This window comes from Echiichthys vipera (assembly GCF_963691815.1).
Source record: "Echiichthys vipera genome assembly, chromosome: 10".
Classification (NCBI taxonomy): Eukaryota; Metazoa; Chordata; class Actinopteri; order Perciformes; family Trachinidae; genus Echiichthys; species Echiichthys vipera.
Genome location: NC_139835.1, coordinates 19,544,338 through 19,566,658, shown reverse-complemented (window position 1 = coordinate 19,566,658; position 22,321 = coordinate 19,544,338). Strand labels below are relative to the sequence as shown.

General features: G+C 40.1%; 1 protein-coding gene across 1 annotated transcript in view; it reads left to right on the top strand.

Moving 5' to 3' along the window:
• Positions 1 to 279: 279 nt before the first annotated feature.
• hs6st3b (heparan sulfate 6-O-sulfotransferase 3b) overlaps positions 280 to 22,321 on the top strand; it is a gene marked incomplete at both ends in the record, with an annotated part of 58,480 nt that continues 36,438 nt past the window's right edge. Inside the window, one exon of the mRNA XM_083921937.1 lies at positions 280 to 824. Coding sequence (XP_083778063.1) covers positions 280 to 824 — 545 coding nt within the window. The remainder of the gene's footprint in view (positions 825 to 22,321) is intronic.

Below are 22,321 nucleotides of genomic sequence, written 5' to 3'. Positions count from 1 at the left end.
ATGGGAGTCGGCGGCACTGATGCAGCTCCGCGGCTTTACAAGTTGCACAGCCAGACATGTGAATGCCATGACTCTTGACTTTGGACAAGCTCTCCAGCGCAGTGCAGTGTTTAAGAAACCAAAAGGTGGATTCCCACATTACCGGAGGCTTTTATCTGATCAACATGTGGCACCTTAATAATAGGCACCTTTGAGGCATGGAGCATTATTGATCCCCGAAGAACCCATGGGTGCTACTTATTGTTCACAGTAATGGAATGAAGACACTATCTTGATATAATGGATGACAGATCCAGTAAGCTCGTCTTGGTTCCTATTCTAGCTGTCCTTTTTGTTATGATAGGTTACCAGTACATATGTCCCGCTGGCAGTAATTCGTGCCACTTTAAGGCTGGGGAGACATTAAGCGGGGTAAGCCTACTTTCCACCCCGTACCAGGACAGCGACGATTTCTACAGAGATCAAGACCTGGAGGATGACAGCCCTCCTAAACTACCGTCAAAATTCAACTTCACCGAAAGAGACCTTGACAGACACGTGGAGTTCAACATCAAAGGGGACGACGTGATCGTGTTTTTGCACATCCAGAAGACCGGAGGAACCACTTTCGGGAGACACTTGGTGAGGAATATTCGCTTGGAGCAGCCGTGCGACTGCAAGCCAGGGCAGAAAAAATGCACATGTCACCGACCAGGGAAAGAGGAGTCCTGGCTCTTCTCCCGGTTCTCTACTGGCTGGAGCTGCGGGCTGCATGCAGACTGGACCGAGCTAACGAACTGTGTACCTGTCATTATGGATAAGAAGGAGGCCCAGAGGAATAAAAGGTATATGCCTGATTCCCCTGATTGTGTGTGTGTGTGTGTGTGTGTGTGTGTGTGTGTGTGTGTGTGTGTGTGTGTGTGTGTGTGTGTGTGTGTGTGTGTGTGTGTTGAAACAACCAGGAGCACAGAGGAAGTATGTACAGACAGATACATGATGCATTTAAAAGTTTAATTTTGTCCTGCATAGACGTCTTTTGTCTTTGACAGAATGTGAGTATTATAGATGTGATGGTGTTCCCACTGGTGTAGTCAGGCAGTCATTAACAATACCTACACTGATTGTAAAAAGGCAAATAATTGCAACCAATCACCCAGCACTCAGCTCACTTTATCCGCTCGTGTGTGCGGACTAATGTGTTAAGACGTGGGGAATGATTTAATAGTACAACATTTAAGAGACTTTTACATCATTTGACCTTCATGCATATAAATTATGTGTTTATCCTTTGTAGTCACATCCACCCAGCTGTGCCAGTGATGTTATTCTGTCAAGCATTTATACTCCCCTTTTCACATTAGAAATGATGTTGTTTGTGAGCCTGCAGCAGCCTAAATGCACTTGCACCCTGTGGTGATTTCATAATCACTTGATCAAAGCTCCAATTGCACCTATTGAAAATGAATAAGACTTTTGTAAACACAAACACACACACACACACACACACACTCTCACACACACACACACACACACACACACACACACACACACACACACACACACACACACATACACACACACACACATACACACACACACACACACACACACACACACACACACACACACACACACACACACACACACAACCACACACACACACACTGATTCCACAAGAATAAGTTAAAGGGTTAGTGACTGTTTTTCTTTGCTGAGTTTTCATCCCTGGGAATGAGGGTATCCATCTCTGTGAATTAAGTTGTCCAAAGTTAGGCTGTATCCATAGACAGATTATGAAACAATGGCCCCCTGCGCAAAGACAGGACTCAAAGACTCTACTTCTACTAGTTCTGCGCTTGTTTTGCATCTTTTTCTGTCCATTTTGCATCCATTTTTTGTGTCTCTTTTGTGGTCATTATGCATTTTGGGTCATTTGTAGTCAGTGTGTATGTTTTTGGTCCTTTGCGTGTCATTTAGCATCTATAGTCATTTTGTATACTTTAGGATTGTGGTCATTCAGCGTGTCTTTGTGACCGTTTTGTGTTCAGCAAGTTTTGTGAGTCAGGGCCACTGACCCTATGGGCCCCTGTGCCTATGCCCGGTAAGGCTCTTTCAGTTATCCATCCATGGATTCATTGTAATCCAACCTGACCCATACACCAGTACACACTTCTCCCCCTGCATCCTTGGCCTTAGGGGTTTGTGATAAGCTCCTTTGAGATGCCCGTGTTAGCTTGCAGAACAGGTGCACTACCGTTGTATTACACAAAGACATTTGATTCCATTTTATCTCAAGACTCTCCGTTTAAATCATCCCCAGATGTTTGCACATAAGTTATCTGAGAGAAAAAGCAAAGTAGCACATGATATGCATTTTCTGTCCAAAGGTTTCTGTTTTAACTGAAAGACATTTGCAATTGCTTGTGCGAATGTAATAGAGATGTAGCAAAATTACTAAAGGGGGACGCATTGTAATGGAAAGTCATGGCATGATAAGTGTTTCTGGAGTCAATGATTCTTTCAATTCCATTACAGTTTAGGTTATTCATTAAAATAGCATGTTAAAAATTCGATTAGTCAGTTATATTATCCACAAAGTTCCACATGTAGAAAAGGCACTGGCCAAATGTCTTGCACACATTGCACACGTTAATTCCATTCTTTATTCTTTATTCTGAAAAATACAATCTTACACTGAAAAACATGAGCACATGATTTATTTCTGCGGTGCCAAGTGTTTCCTTTACTCAGGAAAGTGCTCACTGGATGCGACAGCTCTTCATTTCACAGCTGCAGCATCTATGCTGCACTTACTAGTCCTCCCTTTTCTTGTTCTTTAGTGGGCTCCCACAGCATCTATTCTGAGATAATTGTGCCTCGACCAAGACTGTTGGCAGACACACTACGTTCGACTTCCTCTCTAACCAGCCCCTGCACATGGTACATTTACCTAGTGAGATAACTATTTAATTAAATAGCTTAAATTGTATAAGATCAAATTATAGAATCATCCGTGTACTGTAAAATGTGTTATTTGTATTAGATAATCCACTTTTTTTTTTTTTTTTTTTTTACAAGGGTGCAATGGGGAATACCAATCACTTCCTAGTACTTCACTGCCTTCACTGCCAAATCCAGATGGCATATCCTCGTTTTGCAGTTGAGAGCCTCTCAGATTGAGTGGCTGTCTTTTCACAGTCCCATGCATTCACCTTGCCAGCTCTTGAGATAGCAGTATAAGGGAGGGCCAAGTCGGGCAGTGATGGCACTGCATGCAAGGCTTTGTATGGCCTTTTTAGCCGGGCAGGGCGCGCTGCATGGTGAGCCAGCCGTGTGGCCCGGGAAAGGTCAGGCATGTCAGACTGGATCAGTGTGCCTGTCCTGCGGCGTGGCTCCTCTGGAGTGTGCTGTCAGTCAGGGAAGAAGTGGAGCGGGCGAGCACGCCTCACCTCAGGGGCTTTTTGGAGAAACATACCTCTAAGTGCTGTCCTCTTAAGTTGCTTTGTGCAAAGTGTCATGGTACTACCTTGTCTGCTGCATGAAGACGGCTTGTTGAGCAGGTTGTTTTCTTCTCAGGTGATTTCAGAGCCCCGCACCAAGGAAAGCTGCTAGAATTATTTCTGATTGTTACATGTTCATAGCCTACTGTTTGGTCTGGAGTTTCTCAGGTAGATATTCAATGTGACACTGGGTCGCAAAACAAGGAGCTGATTTTCAAAAGGTACTTGCATAAAGCATGGACAGATAACGTATTCAAAATAGTTTCGCACAAGTAAATTCAAGGTTGTAGGTCACTATCAGAGAAGTATTTGATGTTGCTTTCCATGGAAATAAGAATGCATGTATTCTGTTTCTCATTTCAATATTACTTTCCATCCTGGTGCAGTCAGAATCTCTGCCACTTAGATTTAAAAAATTATACAGGTTTATTGTTGCAGCTACAGGTCTGAGGTGAGGATATTTGATTATCAAACATACAGCCCGAAAACCGGGAAGCATACATTATACGCCTTGAATAAAGCAGCAGTGTAAGACATTATGCCGTACATGTATGAATGTGTGTATTATTGCTTAACTTTAGTTTAATCAAATAATTCATAAATAATTCTGATCAGCATGTACCAGCGACACTTATTTTTACACTACAGTAAAACATTTTTTAAGCCAAACATCTAATAATTGTGACGAAAAACATTTATAATATCATTCTGCAGCAGAAGAATATTGCCACAGTGATTCTAATTAATAATGGTCACACATCAGAGGAACTGGGAAATCAGCATCTTCCATGTAAGCGCAAGGTGAGCCAACCAAAAGACAAAGACATTCATGTATATGCATTGTCATTCATACAACAGAGGGACTGCTTCTTCCCCTGAGGCAACAAAGACTTTTGTGAGTGTGAGCTTGTTTTGATTTTCAAATCAAAGACAAACAATTTCATACCTGAGACCATACCTGATCTTCTCATTTATTCCACATTCTTCCTCATAGGCTTTAATTCAGCAAAGAATTAAAGCCTATATTACAGTTGGTTGGCATTCATTGAAACACTTAAGTGGAAACTGGATGTTTCGTTGAGATATTACATTCATAGAATAATTATTATTATATTATTATTATTATTAGTCATACTTTTTGTCATGGCATGTTACTGTTTACAATGTCAATATCTCTTAGAGTATATGTCTAGAGACTGGAAAAGACAAGATTTGTTGGCTGCATAAAGAGTTTGTTTAGCTTACAAAATGTCTAATGTGGTATTTTGGTGGCATTTAAAGGCCAGCCTTTGAATTAGTGTTGAACTGGTTAGAATTTTGTTGATATCTCCCCTTGTAATTTTACCAGTTTCTCTGATGTCTCACTTTCGTGGGGGACATCTATAATGCATTGGGTTGGAGTTCAAGAAAAATCAGAGCCAACCCATTAGTCATGAACCTGTATTCACTACATTCATCCATATTTAATCTTGTATCGTCTTGTTATCCCCTTCATCATGGAAGGTGTAAGTTCGGCTCTAGTTGTTTTTCAGCCTTTCTGTTAATTACAAAAGATTTAAAATACTACAAAACCCATTTTAGTGAAACTGGGTGAAGAGTTGGGTTATGGGCCAAGGGACAATGTTGTGGATAGGGTCATCATATATCCTGTTCATAACGGTCACAGGCAAACCACAAGCAGAACATGCACAATCAAGACTGTATCAATGATGACACTGTGAAACAGGCACAAGTAGATAACATTTTAGCAGATTCACAGGACAGTAACTGATGCAATATAGTTCTTTGATATACAATTTCAGCTCCATTACAAGAGACGTTCACTGTTTTTGTTCTTGAAAGCTTCTTCCTAATTCCAAACAAGGATTTACTCAGTTTTACACAAATGTATTGAGAGCTTATCTATCACGCTCTTGTACTTTCCAAATCATTACTAAGAGTGTTTTGACATCTTTCCCAGACACCAGTAATGCAGAATCATCAGCACAGGCTTGTATTTAATAGGCACTTTTTTAAACTCTAGATTTTCCCATTAAATGTCTCCAAACAGAACAATTCACATGTACACCCATTTTTTTATTGCAAGATTATCCTCAGTCCCACCTTTTATAGGAAAAAGACATGTCATTGTAAGTCTCAGTGTGTAAACACAAGCACCTATTGTCCTTTACAGAGACCTCCACAACAACACAAACAGCAGGGGATGGGGTGATACCCCCTGGTAGAGTGATTCTCTACTGATACCCCACAAGAAGGAACAATTCAAATACATTTGGGGGGATTGGTATTTCTTTTTTCTTTTTTGCAAGGTTATCCTCACTCACACTACGGCTGCTTGATTATGGCATTGACCATAATCACAATTATTTGAGTCAATAGGGCACGTTATTGAACATGATTACTCATTGACTTTGGAAAAAAAGTAGGTCTTTTTATCAGTGGATTTTCTTGAGCTTATAATAATATAAAATACAATTTAACTAAAACATAAAAACCTACTATCACTACTACTACTACTACTACTACTACTACTACTACTACTACTACTACTACTACTAGATTAATTGAATAGTGCATTACTTTCCAAAAGTGAATACACATAATACACACTATGAAAATGCTATTTACTAAAAACTGTGTGAATCTCTTGAAATACCCACATATCTATAAAAAAAATCTATATCTATAAATCCTGCTCCCATTTCAGCCTGCTGAATGGGCGTGTGCAACAGAATATACCTCTAGAGTATTCTATTTGTTTCAGTGCCTTTTTATCATGTCAAGCCACGATGTGTTGTTAGAAATTTAAACTGGGTTTGAAAATACAAACAAAATTGACTTCAATACATGAAGCTAATACATGAAGTTAATTTGCTCATATAAATATTTGTGTCCCCAGGAGTCTCGTTTCTTGCCTCATCCACTTGCTACATATTTAGCAGATACATGAAATTTATGATTTGGATAAAGGCCATTAATATTCAGACTAAATGCATTTACATTTTTAAGTCTTGGACTGTACACTTCTTTCCTGTTTCATTTCATTTTAGTTGTTCCCTCTTTAACAGTGGCCTCATGATAATTCTATGTAGATGCTGATGTTGCAGTTTTTATCAATTATAAAATCTTCATTAGCAGCTTTCTTGTTGCTTATGCATAATGAATGCTCAGTTCAGAGTACAGAGAGACCAAAGCCCAAACATGAGTACAGTATGGACGCTCTTCGATACTCTCCTTTGATGAAGCAGAGAGAGAGAGAGAGAGAGAGAGAGAGAGAGATGTGGGTATGTAGCAATGGCAGAGGATGTCCTCTGCTGTGATTCTGGATAATGATGTTTAGATCACTGTGTCCTCAGGGTTTTTAAGGTTATGTGTGCACTGAAAAGCTTTGTTGAGAGTTGTGTAAGCAGAAAAAAACTACTGTAATTGTATTTATCTATTTATTTTTTTGTTGTAGTATTACCATTAATGTTTACTCTAGTTTAGTTGGAATAATAACTGGGTAACAATTATTGCGTACTGCTATACTTTTAAACCTCCTGCCAATTTGCACAATTAGTCGACCAGTTGTTAAAATGTTGCTACCTGTTACTTATTATTATGCGAATAATGTACACAACTGCTACACTGTTAAAAAGATCATTATACACAAACAGTAGAGGGCAGCTATTTGCCATTTCACCGGCGTAGTCTGCTGAATCCAAACAAAAAGACAAAGCTGTTGCTGTGAGCTGCCTCTGCACCACTGGGATCTGAACTTATCAGCCGTTCCTACTACGTTCTCCCGGCGCCTGCCTGCCTCCACCTTCCCTTTCGCTAATTGGAGCTGGGTTCAACAGTTAGTCTGGTACTTATCGACTAATGACCTGCAGCACACTGAAACTAGTTTACTAGCTAGGTAGCTGGCTAGCATGTATAATGCTACAGACTAAAGCTAGTGAATTAGTATGTTTTGAATCAACGAAGCAGGCTAACCAGCTAGATTAATGAATCAAATGGGCACATGGAGATATTAATGGTATAAGCAATGCTTAACCATGACTCTTCTTTGACCGCAGTCAATGTTTTCGTCAAATATTACAGCGCACACTGGGTCGTTGAGGTATATTCCTAACCGGGCAACACTAGAGACTTTTAGACAGGTCAACTAGTTTAAGTATAAACTTTTGGTTAATCGTCATCCGTCAGGGGTATTGGTCATCTGGAGCATCCCTAGTTCCTACAACACTCCTACAGAACCGATAATAGACTGTTATCACTTACATGGCACACTAATGACGTGCCCTAATCCTTTGATGAATAACACTCGACATCATATTTTATTCATAACAGTGATGCAGACATGGCTGCAATTACTGCATGGTTGTTACTTACAGCTCAGATCATTGAACTATGTACTATGTACTATGTCTCACTCTATCTATGACCTGCGCATGACATCTACCAATGTTGGGCCTCTCCCTGAATCGGCATTAGGGAGGGAGCTATTACCTACCAGACAAAAATGACCTTTAACATGCAGACAGTGGTTGTATTTTGCATTTTGCCAACACTGGTGTAGATTATTAATTTGAATGTACCATTGTAATTGTTGTTTTTTTCAGTTGTTTTTCATAGTTGACGTCAATAGTAGTTGAGAAAACAATTCCTTTGGACCTCATTTTGATCACATTCAACAGATAGAGTTTGCCCAGTTGTCAGAGAAGTTTTCTGAGCACCTTAAAGCAACTATAATCAATATTTGTGTAATGTGAAAGGTGTCACTGAAGAATCTACAAAGATCTATCACTTGACTCTGCCGCTCCACTCAGTTTTACAGAGCTCTATAGTGAGAGCTCATTGTTTAACATCAGGTAACTGTTTTCAGCAGCAAAACAAAACACTGTACACTACCAGCTCAGCACCAAACACAGTAAAGAGTGGAGCATTTAGCAGCCAGATATTTCCCTCAGGAGTAGAAAAGAAAAGCCTTTGGTGCCATTCTTTGCTCTTCTTCCAATGAAGAAATCCTCTCCAGTTCTGATATAACTGATACTATTGCAGCATATGTGTATATGCTGCAATAGTATCAGTATCAGTAACCTCTTTAGGAGCCGCTATTGTTGTTTTGAACAAATATCATCTCTCTGTGTTGTCACCATAGACGCATAAAAAATGGACGCAGCCTCTCTGGGTCCGTTCTCTCAACTTCATCCAATTGTACTTACTCCTATGGGAGTCGAACTTTTGTCAGAATTTGAGTCCGCCTCATTGCTTCTTACCAGAAAAGGGCATGTATGTGGTGTTGGGGGGTGGGAGGTATGTCCGAGGCGAAGTGAGGGCGAGCGGCTAGCTGTCACTCAAGAGGTTGCGTCCCTAATTATTCATAAACTTTAACCGCCAATAAAATAAAAACTAGCCTGGTACAAAAAAATTCACCACCCTCAGTGTTGTCATGGAGATATGACCTAAACATACAGACAGAATGTTTTTTTGTACCAGGCCTTAAAATAGGTTTAATTGTGCTGTGAAAACAGCCTGTTAAACATGGGGGTAACTGAAAATTGTTCTTTTATGAAACCTGCCCCTAGAGGCCACATATTTTGGCACCTCAGTATTAGATCAACCAGGAAGTCATTGTGGTAGGGTTTGGTTGTCACAAACACCTAAACCACGCCCATAGCTGCCAGTAGCTCCTCACAGGACACTGGTTGTTCTGAACCGCTGGTGGTTCAGATACAAACACATTACATAAAGCCTGACAAGATGGATTTGTGTGATTCTTGTGTGATCTTGTGATATCGTGTGAATCTAGCTGCATTGTAAGTCAATATTGGACTTACATTCATCAGGTGAACTGAAACACGAAAACATGATAACGTTGGTCCATAACTGCTGGATGAGTAAATAATTAACCATTTGCTACGCTATTTCAACTTAAAGGGCGATGTTATATCTATGTGGCCAAAAAGCTATTAAAGTATTAGAATTTTTAATTAAGTATTAATAGGTTTTTTTCAGATTTTTCTGATCTAATGTCTAAAGACTAGAGATAATGGCATATTGAAACTGCTATCAGATACATTAATACCAGTAGGTTGGTATATTCTCTTCCTGCACTTTATGGATTTTTCTTCTGTGTACTCTGAAGCCTCTTGCTTATGAAAAAGAGAAAGCCAAGACTTCCATGAGACACAGTAAAGCAGCAGGCTAATGGATGCCCTCCAGACACAAATGAACTCGAGGGAGGAAAGTGGAGCAGATTTACAGTTTTGGTCGTATCTTTAGATATAGGAGGCAAAGTAGTCATCACAATGATGGGATGTTTATTATGTGTGGAGGTGTGCATGCCCTTGCAGGCCTTGGACTTCCAGGGCGCAGAGATTGCTTTTCATGTGTCATTAATTCAAGTCGTCATTGCTGGCAGGCTTCAGCAATAATCCAGTTGGTTTGATAATTAAGAGTTACCTCTACAGAGAGTGCAACAGCATATGTCAAGCACTTGTTCGTTGTCATGAAAAAGAAAATGAAAATGATCATAGAAGTCCCTAAATGTAATTCAAATTAGACTACGCAGAAGGATATGTAAACTTTAAACTGTTCTTGCAGAAAGACATAGTTGACATGAGAACATTCTCAAGTAAGGCCATAGCAGCCAGTATTCTCAAAATAACAGTCTTTTTCTTTTCATTAAATGTTATACATTGCTATTTTTAACATCTAGTTAATATATCATTCTAGTACTCTATAATATATTGTGGTAGTAGATGTGGTACTCTACTACTACTACTACTACTACTACTACGATTAGTGAGTGAATATGGGTCATACATTTATACAGGTTGCGCTCACATTCACCAACTTCACTTTATGTCAATGCAAGTGGCAACCACCAGGATTCAAAACTGAAGCCAATGAAGAAGTGCCAAAAACATTGGTTTTCTCAAATGGCCACTTGAGGCTGGCTCCAAAAGTGTCGATCCCTGTACAGCCCCATGTTAAAAAGTCCAACTTTACAGTAGAGGTAAAGATGAAGCCTGGTACAAACAAAATGGTTTGGGGCTCTATAGCTAATTTCTCCATTCATGATAACTGTACGGCGGATTCATTTTTTATATAACTCAACCGTTAAAATTATATCAAGGCTTAAAGTTTGGCATTATTAAAGGTGTGTCACTTTAAGTGATTGGTGGACTAGTCATTGTGCCCGTCTCAGCTCCATCCACGCTCCACCTCTGAGTCCATTTTTGGATTAGGCGGGAGCAGGCGGGAGCAGGCAGGAGCAGGCGGGGTCAGGCGTTGCCAAGATGGTAAAGGCCAGAGCCACCTACACTGGGATTCACAATGGCTCTTCAGAAACCTATAGGGGATGTCAGAGACTGCATCCTTGTTTTATAAAGATGTGTTAATGTCTTGTTTACAGTTTGTTGCACTTGACGTGTCAGAGTTTTAGGTTAAAATAATTGATTTTGTTCTCTGCAGACTTAGTAAAAGTTGGAAGATATTAAATTGAGATTATGTGACTTATTAGGACCTATGAGTTAAAATGATAATGACTCCAATGGAATCTCTGGGGTCTTCTCTGCAATTCTTATTTTATCACACAATGCTTATCTTAGTAAAGATGTGTTGTACTCTGTGTGAGTGTCTCCAGTTTTCAGAAGTTTTAATCACTTTGAGGAAGATTATGATTTTTTTTCTATTGGAAAGGGGATTAGTGTCCCAGTTCTATGCTGAAATCTGCTGCTTGATACATGATGCACCAAACAGAGAGCCCAAGTTGTCTTTCCACATTGTTGTTCAGTTGCACTTTGATTGAATAACTGTGTCTTTATAGACCATTGCAGTATTAACATGACATGATGTGAGAAAATGAGCTTTTCACGTGTTTGAGATGTTATGGATATTTGTCATTGTCCATTTGGCTTGGAAGTGTTTGAGATGTAGTACAGATGCAGCTTACCGTCTTTCTCTGAAAGCCACTCTAGGTAATGAAAGCCATGCAGCTTGCCAAAGCAGGCTTGCAGATCCTCTGATGCTGCTGTCAAATACTTGCTGGTCCGGCAAATATGAATCTGCAGTTGTCTGATTCAGCTCTTATAGTGTGATTAAAGGGGTGGCATTTGGTGGAGTGGCTGGCAAGGACACAGTTTTGCTGGAAGCTGGTTTGTAAGACTTGAGTAGACTTAGATCCTCATGTGGTAACAAATATTGAATCACTGCAGTGTATTTTGGCTTTATTTTTACAGTACCATTTCCCACCTGAACGAGTGACATTGTGAAGATTCTGCTTCTGTTAAAATGTTTTGGCTTAAGTCAGATATGTTGTTTTCTTCCACTAATGTAGTGCCGGTTCAGTGCAGTGCAGTTACAGGCCACAATGTAAAGTTAATTGTTATAACATCACCATCAGGCGAAATTGCATCAGATTTGACACGGCAGGTTCTTAGCCACACAGCAATTTTGACATAGATTGGATGAACGGTTCTCGAGATATGCGAATGACAGACGGAAAGACATACACACACAGAGATTCGTTGCTTTATAGTTAGATGCCATCCCATGATGAATACCTTGCTCCAACTCTGAACCTCGTGCCTTTTATGAACCCTCAGATCCCAGATGTGCTGTCATGGAGCTGAACTCCTACTTCCCTGTCAGCTTTTGATCAGCGTTAGATCACACCCTTGGCTGAGGTAAAAAGGAAGAGAAGCCAAGCACCTCACACTGATTTAGTTAAATGTAGTCATCAGTGTGATGAGAATGAGTCAGCTGGTGCAGAGATTCAGAGATTCTGTGTCTAACGTCCTCGAGAGACCTGTTTAGTGGCTGAGCCGAAAAAATGCTACTATTATCAGAGGGGCAATTAACTTTGGCTCTGTTTTCACTCTAATTGAGAAAAGAACATTCCAGTTCTCTACTATAAACAGTCCATAAAAAAAGTAATTGTGCAAAACCTGAGGATTTTTACCATAAATTCTTTAGTGATTGCTTATCCAGAGCTGCCTGATCAGCAAGTTCATGAATATTGCTTTGAAGACACTGGTTGTTGGCTTATACTGCCGCTACAGCACTTTGTGCTGTGTTGCAAAAATATTTCGCTTTCTCTTTTAACCAGTTTAGCTGGTAAGCGTGCAAGCCCAAATACAACATGTACTATACTTATATTATGATTAAAACTTACTTTTTATTTTTTGGAAGAATCACTGCAAAAGGAAAATGTTCAATAGACAAGGCAGACATGGTTAACCTCCTTGTTAATTCATAAGGGAACTTCCTTGCCAGTGTGTGTGTGCATGTGTCTTTACTTCTTTACTTGACAGATTGACATATCAAACAGTAACATGGAAAATGCCAAAAGAGGTGCCTGGCTGTGTTATTTCTCAATTGATACCTGTAAGGCCTGACGAGAGGGCCGTGCCAAGAATAACTGCCTCTGGAGTTGATTTATTATAACAACCTGGAGAAAGGTCATCTATCCTTATCTGGGGCGAGCTGGTGACAGGCAAGTTATACTGTGGGGAGGCTCGCTGAGGCTGCCTGCCTCACACCTCTCCCCAATTTGGATTCAGAGGTTGACTGAGCACCTGGCACACTTAAAGTGTAAGCACAGGTAGAGTCACCTTCACACGGACTAATCTCTGCTTGCAAGAGTGTGCAACCCTAACATCTTTTGGTGGGATAAAGCTCTCAATGTTTTGATGTTGTGGGCTGTGCTGGCTGGCGATGTGGTGAAACGTCAAAATGAATCACTTAAGAACAGGGAGAGGGTGCATTGAGGTAAAGATATACCGAAATCAGGCACGGCATGTATGTTTATAATGAAATTGTAATCCATCAAATTTATTCAATCAATAAAATGTTTACTGCGGGAGCCCTCTGCAACTTCCCTGTGCTGCGGCATCAGTCAGACTTGCTGTGAGGGAGATTTGAATAATCTCACTTGAACAGATTGCAGTCCAGATTGCCTCTGACATTCCTGCATTTATAAATAGGTGTCTGGTCCCGTTTTATTTTGCAAAATCGTTTTGATCAACTGATTTGATCAGCAGCGCATGTGATTATGGACAGACACTTGTTTTCATTAGTGCTCAATATATAATTAAATATTTCAAAAGAAATCCTATGAAACCATATTATTTACAAAACAAAACAACTATTTAGAATGCTGGAATTTCAGTGTATCTTGAAGTATGACTCGACTATTGTGTGCTATTTTTTAACATCCTTTATATATTTTGATTGGTATAAGGCAGGAGTACCTCAGATTGAGTTTTGTTGTATGTTGAGCTGACTGAGCAATAGTTTATTTCCCACTGGAAAAGGATTTCCCTCTTTAGATCAATTTATGTTCACAACCACCTATGCTATTGCGGTATAAATTGGGTCCCAGGCCACAGCATAATAATAAGTATGGATTGAAAATCTGTCCTAACAACAGCACGGCACTGGAGAGTAGAATTACACCTTGTGGCAGTGCTGGTGTGGAACAAATAGCATTATGTCCCAGCACATGTTGTGATGCAGCACATCAACTTCATCATAAGAATCCGATGTCCCTCAATTCAAGTGAGTCCCCTCGAGGTGCCAGACGAATGGCTACAAAACAGAGCTGTAAATCCCACCCGCAAATCCAGGGATCTCTTAACTGCTCGTCAGTCCTTATTCTGCTATAGGTAGTAGACTTTGCTTCATTCTTCATTCTGTGTAGCCTCTCCTCTCATGTTGAGAATCGGAGCTGAGAATATGTTTACTTTCTCTTCAAGGGTGGTGAGAGGAAATTGACCTAACACTGGAGGCATTTGCTTCACTTGTAATGCAAGGCATGTCTGTGAATCATAACAAGTTATAGAGGGAGGAACAATATTAAGTGTCTTTGAGTGCCTCCTTTTGAACAGGACATGTGAATTATCAGCAAATGGCTCTTCTCTCCTGCTGTCATCAAGTAGCAGATTATGCCTTTGTTAGATATTTCAAGATGGCTTATAAACCGTTGCATAATAATGCCACATGACATAAATTACCATTAACACCTATGATATGCATTGTGCTGCAAAAGTCAATTTGGGTGTGTTAAAAGCTTTTAGCAGCAATGTGCAGGGAAGTCGCAGGGTCGTTTCAGGCGTGGGAATGCAATGCAGGGTGCCAACATGACTAATGGCCCTAACCTGGATCCTCTATCGACTTGCACAGAAATACTCAGGGATTGATTTGACTGCTTATGCTGCTGCCATAATCTCCCCTCCAATGATAGGGTTTCACGGCTATTTGTAAAACTGCTGCTGCAGCCCTTTTTTATTTAATGTCGGCCGCAATATCAAATCTGATCATGAAGGCTACTGCATGTGTCGAGTTACACTTTTAAATTCAACCTGCCTTGTCACCTCACAGTCACAGGAATGGGCGGATGTATTTGTTCTGCTGTAGTTTTGGAAGTGGGTTTAGGTATTTCATTGTTTTTACTGAAATAACAAATTGAAAATATATAAAACATATAAATATTGTAAATGATAATTAGTGAGGAGGCAGCATTATTTAATTTTACAAAGGTCTTTTACCACACAGTTAAAGGGTAAAACGACTGGGTTGTCTTCCAGGGATTTCTGATGACATTATATTACTTTCTTTTAAATATCAGTGCTCCGGTTACTTTAGTTTTTTATTTAACTTCCTCTGCACTCACAGTATAAAGTGAAACAAATACGGGTCGAGGTGAAAACAAATGATGTGCTTAAAACATGGCACTAGACACCACAATCCTTTAAAGTAGAACTACAGTAAGATTCACCCAAACATTTATAATTTGTGAAGAGATTGAAGAAGGTTTTTGAAATTGCGTACCTGCTCAACAGCGTAGGCGTGCACTTGTGTGTGCTTCAACTCTTTGTATTCACTGTGTTTGAAAGTGAGTCCTTTAGCCATCTCTGCTCTCCTAAAGTGTGAGCGGAGGGAGCTGAGCTCTCAGCAGCTGTTCTAGCACAAGACTGTGGGCTTTCTATGTAGATGATTGATTCAGGTGCGGTAAGGAGGGAGAGGAGGGATCAGGCTTTAGGCTATGTCCGTTAATCACACTGTATTACCACACAGGAGGCATTCATCACCAAACACCAAAGGCTTCAGTCCACGGGGGAACACTGAAACCAATCTCATCGCTTACATGCAATCCATCCAGGACCACGAAAAGCAGCCTCGTTGTGCTCTACCACATCCATTTTCTCTGTAAGAGGGGGATGTTCCAGAGAAAAAGTAAGAGGCAAAGAAAACAAAGGAAAAGAGGAGTTTGAAGAGACTTTGAGATAAGACCATGGGAAGCCCTTTGTGGTATCTAATTTTTTCACCTCATCCAACCCTGTTGGGTGATGGTGTCGCATCATGGAGTGCGATCACCTAAAACAGCCCTGTGGTGGGGGGCTTGTGGTTTCAGGCACAGGTGAGACAAATAAATTAATTTAATTATTTCTTTCCTTGCAACTTAGAAGTACAGTGTTCACTTTACAAAGTAATTGATCAGGAATGTGTGTGCTTGCACTTTTATCTGACTGGCCAATGCAGTGCTTTGCTGGCTGACGTTGCATTTGGTTGTGGAAAAGTTGAGCTTCAGCTCCTTTGCCCTTTATCCCTCTGCCCTCTGCCCTACTGCATTGACATATCAGGGGTACCAATGCAGAAGTACAATTTAAATGAATGAAGGGGAAGAGTTTTTTCACACAGTGCTTTTGTATGTCTGAACACTCTCCTCAAGTGCATTTGCTCAAGTACTTTACTTAAGTACAACTTTGAGCTACTTTCTTACTTTCTACTACACTAGACCTGAGAGAGAAATAGTGTACATTTTACGTCTGACAGATTTAATTACTTTACAAATCAAGTTTTTTTCAGAAAAAACTAAAAATATACAATTGATACAATGAATTCATTAGTCAAATGGAATATTCTTAATCGGCAAATATTTTGATCATCATTTTGTAATTTTTTATGTAAAAACATTTTCCAGCTTCATAAAAGTTTCAGTCCTTTTATTATATTTTTTAAATCATTTCATTTAAGACAAAACAAACACAGGGAAGTTATTAAAACTAAGTATTTAATTTTAGTTTTCTAGTCTGATATTATTTCAGGACATATTCCATACAAATAAAAAGGATTTGAAATGGCAATTAATGTTAGTGAAAATCACTAAATAATTCTCCAAAATGAATCTATGACAATAACTTTTATCATAATTTCCCCTGATAACTTGCCCCCAGGATCTGCGTACAGGCCACGCTCACAACCTCTACAACTGACATTAGCCATGATAATGGTTTTCACAGTAGGGGGTTGTATTTATAGGCTGTGAAAAAATTCCCTGAGTGAAAGTTAAAATAACCATTTATTATACACTACAGTTATTGAAGGGATGTTCGTGGCTTTCCTGAGTGAAAGCTATCCCCAGCTTCCCCGGTGTCCTTGGGCAAGACACTGAACCCCGAATTGCTCCCTGTGCTGCGCATATGTGTGTGAATGTGGTGTGAATGATCAGATTAGATGGTCTGTGGATTTCCACTGCCATCAGTGTGAATGTCTGTGTGAATGGGTGAATGTGACAAGTAGTGTGAAAGTGCCTTGAGTAGTCAGAAGATTAGAAATGCGCTATATAAGTACAATTCCATTTACTATTTACCATGTTCCTTCAATTGGGAAGCTTGTTGAAAATATTGAGGAAATGGACACCTTCATATTCGATTTGTATTATTGCAGGCGCCTTTGAGTCTGTGCAGGTTTGTTTTATAGTTTAATCTTTGATCAGTTTGTGTGAGCTGGTGATGGGACTGATGGTTGCTCTCAAATGCAGCCATAAGAAGGTTATCGTATTTTCTCCATTGTATGATAAGAAACATCACTTCATGTGAGGGATCTGTTATTTTTCTTTGCGTGCACTCTCCCCCGCCACTGTTACGATTGGCATTAACGGAACATGAAAATCTGCACTATAGACAACAAGTTTGTCCACAGGGAGTCTTTGCACAAGATGTACCAGTCTGACATTTACATTGAAATTGAAAGTGTGACCGAGCGAGGTTACATGTCTGACTCCTGGTGTAATTGTTTAAAAGCAAAGGCACAGAACCACACTCCCTCAGGACCTCAGTGCTGATGCCTGATAAGTTAAAGCAAACAGACGCCTGTTTGTACGCCGCTTTGATGAGCGGCTGTGTTTTGTCACGTTAAGAAGACAAACAACGTCAAAGCGAGGGTAACCACTTCTGATTTTAATTAACGCACCAACCTTGCAATCACAGCAATAAATTTGTCTGCTTTGTTGTCTGGTGAAAGTAGATCAAAGTCAAAGCTGTGCCAGCGGTGTGCATTTGAGGTGAGTTTTTGTTTTTTATGTGAGAGCTACAGGGATATATACATAGGAGCTTTTTTTAATGTCACCCTGCATTTGGAGGCTTTAGCTCAGTTGAACAGTAGCAGAATGAAATCCCCTTGTGAGTGGCAGGTTGTCCAGAAATTTATATTCATGGCTGCAAATGGAAATGGAACAACCAAGAGTGGCGTCCTGCAGTGCCAGGGCCAGTTACTGATGTGCAGTGAAGGAGAGAGAGTGACATTAACAGTGAGAGGATGAGCGGCCTCTGCAGCAGGTGACCTGGCACATATAGAACCAGGTTACAGTATAGCATGTCTTTACAGCGGACTGAGGGGAGCTGAGAGGAATGGGCCTCAGAGTTGAGGGAGTCATTTTAGCACGCCTCCACCTTGCTGCAGTCAGGGGAGACAAACAGGAAAATCAATGCTCACACTCAGGACAGTTCACTACAAGGGCCTTCCTCAGCGCTGCTATCTGTCTGAGTCAGTCCCTCAAGCAGGATGGGATTGGAGCTGCTGACAAGGAAGGTGTCAGGCCACACTGATCACACTGTTAGAGAGCGACTGAAGTCTTGTTCAGCACTGCGGACAGCTCCAGACAGACAGGGACAAAGGGCCCGCTCAAAATGTTGGTTGCAGGTTTATCTGCCCTTCTTCTTCACTCCTTTAAGACATGCTCTCATTAAATTTCTGGGAGCATGAAATTAGTGAGTGTACATCAGGTACATTGTCATATTAACATCTTTGCTGTGTGATTAGCATTAACAGAAAATGTTTGACTAAATAGCATCATTATGGTCCAATGTCACTACCTAACTTGTTTTTGAGTGCCTGTTTTTGACATTATGAAATAAATGATCATATAAATATCTGTATAAATGAACCAATACATTGTAAGATTATTTCAGGAATTATTCAAACTCAACTCATAGTTTTAATTATTATTAATATGTCATCATTGTGGTATAAAAGTTAGTAGTAGCATTTTTCCTAATGACAAATGAATAAAACTTTGTATTTAATTACAGTGGTGTTCAGTCTCCGCCCCTTCACATTTCAGCCAATCACGTACCAAAGAAACTAAACAACAGCTACCAGAATTAGCTACTTACTCATGTTAGTTAGAAACTATGTCAATGTCATTCTGAATCATCAGGCTCTTGCTGTAAATAAACACACAGACACAGAATCTAGCCTCTCCTTTTATTAGTGTAAAAATGATCCATATTCGACCTGGCTAGCCTGCTAACTAGCCAGGTTGGTATGTGAGCTTTAATGAGCCTACTCAACATCAAAGTGAAAAGCCAATGTTAATACCAGTTATATCTTGGCCATGTAGTCATTCTATTACCAACAGATCCTAATCATGGGTCAGATAAACAATTTATTTTCCACTTTCTTTGTTATTTTGAGATGCTGCATTCGTGTGATGTCAGAATAACTATCATATTTCATGGCATTTTATTCCTTTCTTCATTGTCAAATACATCGAAACAGCTATGTCGTTTGAACACTCTGAGAAATTAATTACAACAAATATTTTTTGTAGTGTCCATGTTGCTTCCATGTTGTTTTGAACACACCAAAGTTGGTAGAATGACTTCCCCACTAGGATGGGACCATTCAAGGAGCCTGTGAATGCACCATTTGCCTTGGTGGATCTGCACTTTCCCAGTGCTAATGTAATTTATTTAATAATTCCATTATATATTTAATTATTTGATAGTGAACACTGTTTTTGGAAAAGAGTGTTTTTAGTGCTAACCAAGTCCCCGGTTTATGTACTGGAGGGACCTTCTCTACCATCATTTCAAGTTTTATCTCTGTTGTAAGCTTTGGATTAAGACATTATGCACCCACTATAATCATAAGTAAATCATGACTGACATAAAAGACCTGATGGGAATTATTCAGTAATATCCCAATAAATAGGTGTTATAAACTGGTTGTGTGTGTGTGTGTGTGTGTGTGTGTGTGTGTGTGTGTGTGTGTGTGTGTGTGTGTGTGTGTGTGTGTGCGTGTGCGTGTGCGTGTGCGTGTGCGTGTGCGTGTGCGTGTGCGTGTGCGTGTGCGTGTGTCTGTGTGTGTGTGTCTGTGTGTGTGTGTGTCAGTGAGTACTGCCAATGGTAATGAAGCCACCACAATAAATAGGCTAGTCATTCATGATTAACTGGCGTGTCATGGCTGAAGTAATTGCCTTAATTAGCTATTGAGCAGGTTTCAGGGTTAATGGGACAACAGGTTGGCTGTGAACCTGATTTACTGTTGGGAGTTAATGATTTTACTCTCATCTTCCCCTCATTCCTCGAAATGATTTGATTAACAGTATGGGAGAAACAGATCCCCTTGTTTGTTAATACAAAATCAATTTCATGGCTGGCTGAGCTATCTCTGACAGTGTTTTTGTTGGGCGAGCAAGGTCTTCAGTCAGCCACTGCAGACAGGACAAACACAGAGAGGCCTCTAGAAGAGCGCAGACGGTAAATCTGCCTGTGTGAGTGCACTGCACTGTATGTTTGGAAACTGGCACCTCTCCCACCCTGCCCACAAATTTACCTCCTCTAAGCTTTCCTGTCATGACTAGCAGCCAATCTGGTGTGTTTTTTCCTCAGACTGTGTCACAGGAATAAGCCTATGCGAGTAATTGGGAAGCAGGTACCATAAAGTCTCCCCTGTGAGGCAAGATCAATGTGTTTGGGAGTGTGTTATGTGAAATGCCAGAGGGAAGAAAATATTAAGATATTGTACTCAAATCCTCATGTGCCAAGGCCAGTTAATTGGCAAAACCTAGGTCTGTTGTTGAACGAAGGTCAAAATATTACAACCTTTTTACTGTTAACCTCCATTCTTCCTTACTGAAAAGAGTTTAGACAAACAATTTGGCTCTGCTTCGTAGTGACATATTGTGCCTGCAGTGTGGTTTGGGTATTTTGGCAGAGCGTGCTGGTTTCAGAGCAGTAGCAGAAATATTACAGCCTTTGATTTTCTTTTCTTTCTTTCTTTGCTTTAGCTTATAAATATCCCTGATTAGAATAGGTTGGTAGCCGCAGTATGCGTCCCAGCCAGCTGTGGTTTAACAGTGATGCAGCAAATCAGTTCACTTTGTCTCACTATTATACAGTTCACAATGAAAACATGGAAACAGCCATTTGTGCCAACTGTATTGAAATGTGTAAACCTGCTTCGTATTTCTTCTGTGAGCCGTGAAATTATTTTAGCTAGGGCTGTGCTCTACAAACACTTTAAATTGCTTAACTTATTATGCATGTGGTGTTAGACTGCACCTAATCTTTGAATCTGGTTTTGTATGTTGGTTTGACAAAACAAGCCCAAACTGTTAATTGGTCAATAAAAAAAAATTGTCAGATTTCTTAAAATAGGCAATTGTTGCAGCCCTTTTTTCATAATTGATTAATCTGTAATTATCATATCTGTATATTAATTTGGTATAAAATGTATTTAAATGAATTGTATTGTAAAATACAGTTAATTATACAAGAATTTCCAAGAGTCCAAGGTGACTCCTTTAGTCCAACCATCCAAAATCCCAAAGATATTCGGTTATAAAACTAAACCTGGGAACCAGATGAATGTGCTGTGGCACATACAGTACATCTGGCCACCCTCCCATTCAGAAAGATTACCAGCAACTTGAGATTTGCCGTGCCAATCACAATTGTTATTCTCATGTGGGGCGGGTTTACGTCAAGACGATGACTGATAGAGGAGCGTCATGCTTGAATGTAGTGACTGAATTTAACTGGGATACACTGTCCGGCCCAACTTACCAGGCTCACGAAATTCACATAGTATGAATTTTGGTTACTGTAGTTCTTTTTTCTCTCCTAAAATTTATTCAGAAACAGGTTAGAGAAGTTGGACGTGGAGTTTTTACTTGACAGATCACTTTGATCAATTAGTCAATTAGCGATATGGTTGCCTATTAATTGTATGTGGATCAACTAATCAGTTTGTTCCAGCTCTTATTGGTTAGGTATGTAATACCAGGACAAATCACATTTGCACTATTAAAACTGTCCTCACCGTTTTAAGTATTCTAAGTTGATTCCATGAACTCACTCTTTGCTGTAGTGAATAAAGTACATTGACATTTGCTGATACAGCCCTGGCACCTAAGGAGTAAAGGCCTATAGTGGAGCCGTAAAATGCAGGGGAGTTGCTGCTGAGCTGCCAAAAAACAACTTTGCACTGCCCCATGAGAGTCATGAAGGTGCAGCCACTGTAGAGTAAATGAAGTGTGAGTGTATTCTACAGTGTTCCTCAGGTTGGAGATGAACAAGGGAGGAATAGGGAGGACAAGGAGTCATGTCTGCTTTGTGTTTCCTTATGTGCAGTGTCATGAGAACAGCAACAAAGATTATTTCATGCACCCTTCACGGTATTATATCTACCAGCCCCTCTGTTGGTTCAGCACTCTTGAATAGTTACGACTGCACACAACAGACTTTGAGCAGTTTTTGCTTCACAGGAACTGAAAAGGTTTGCAG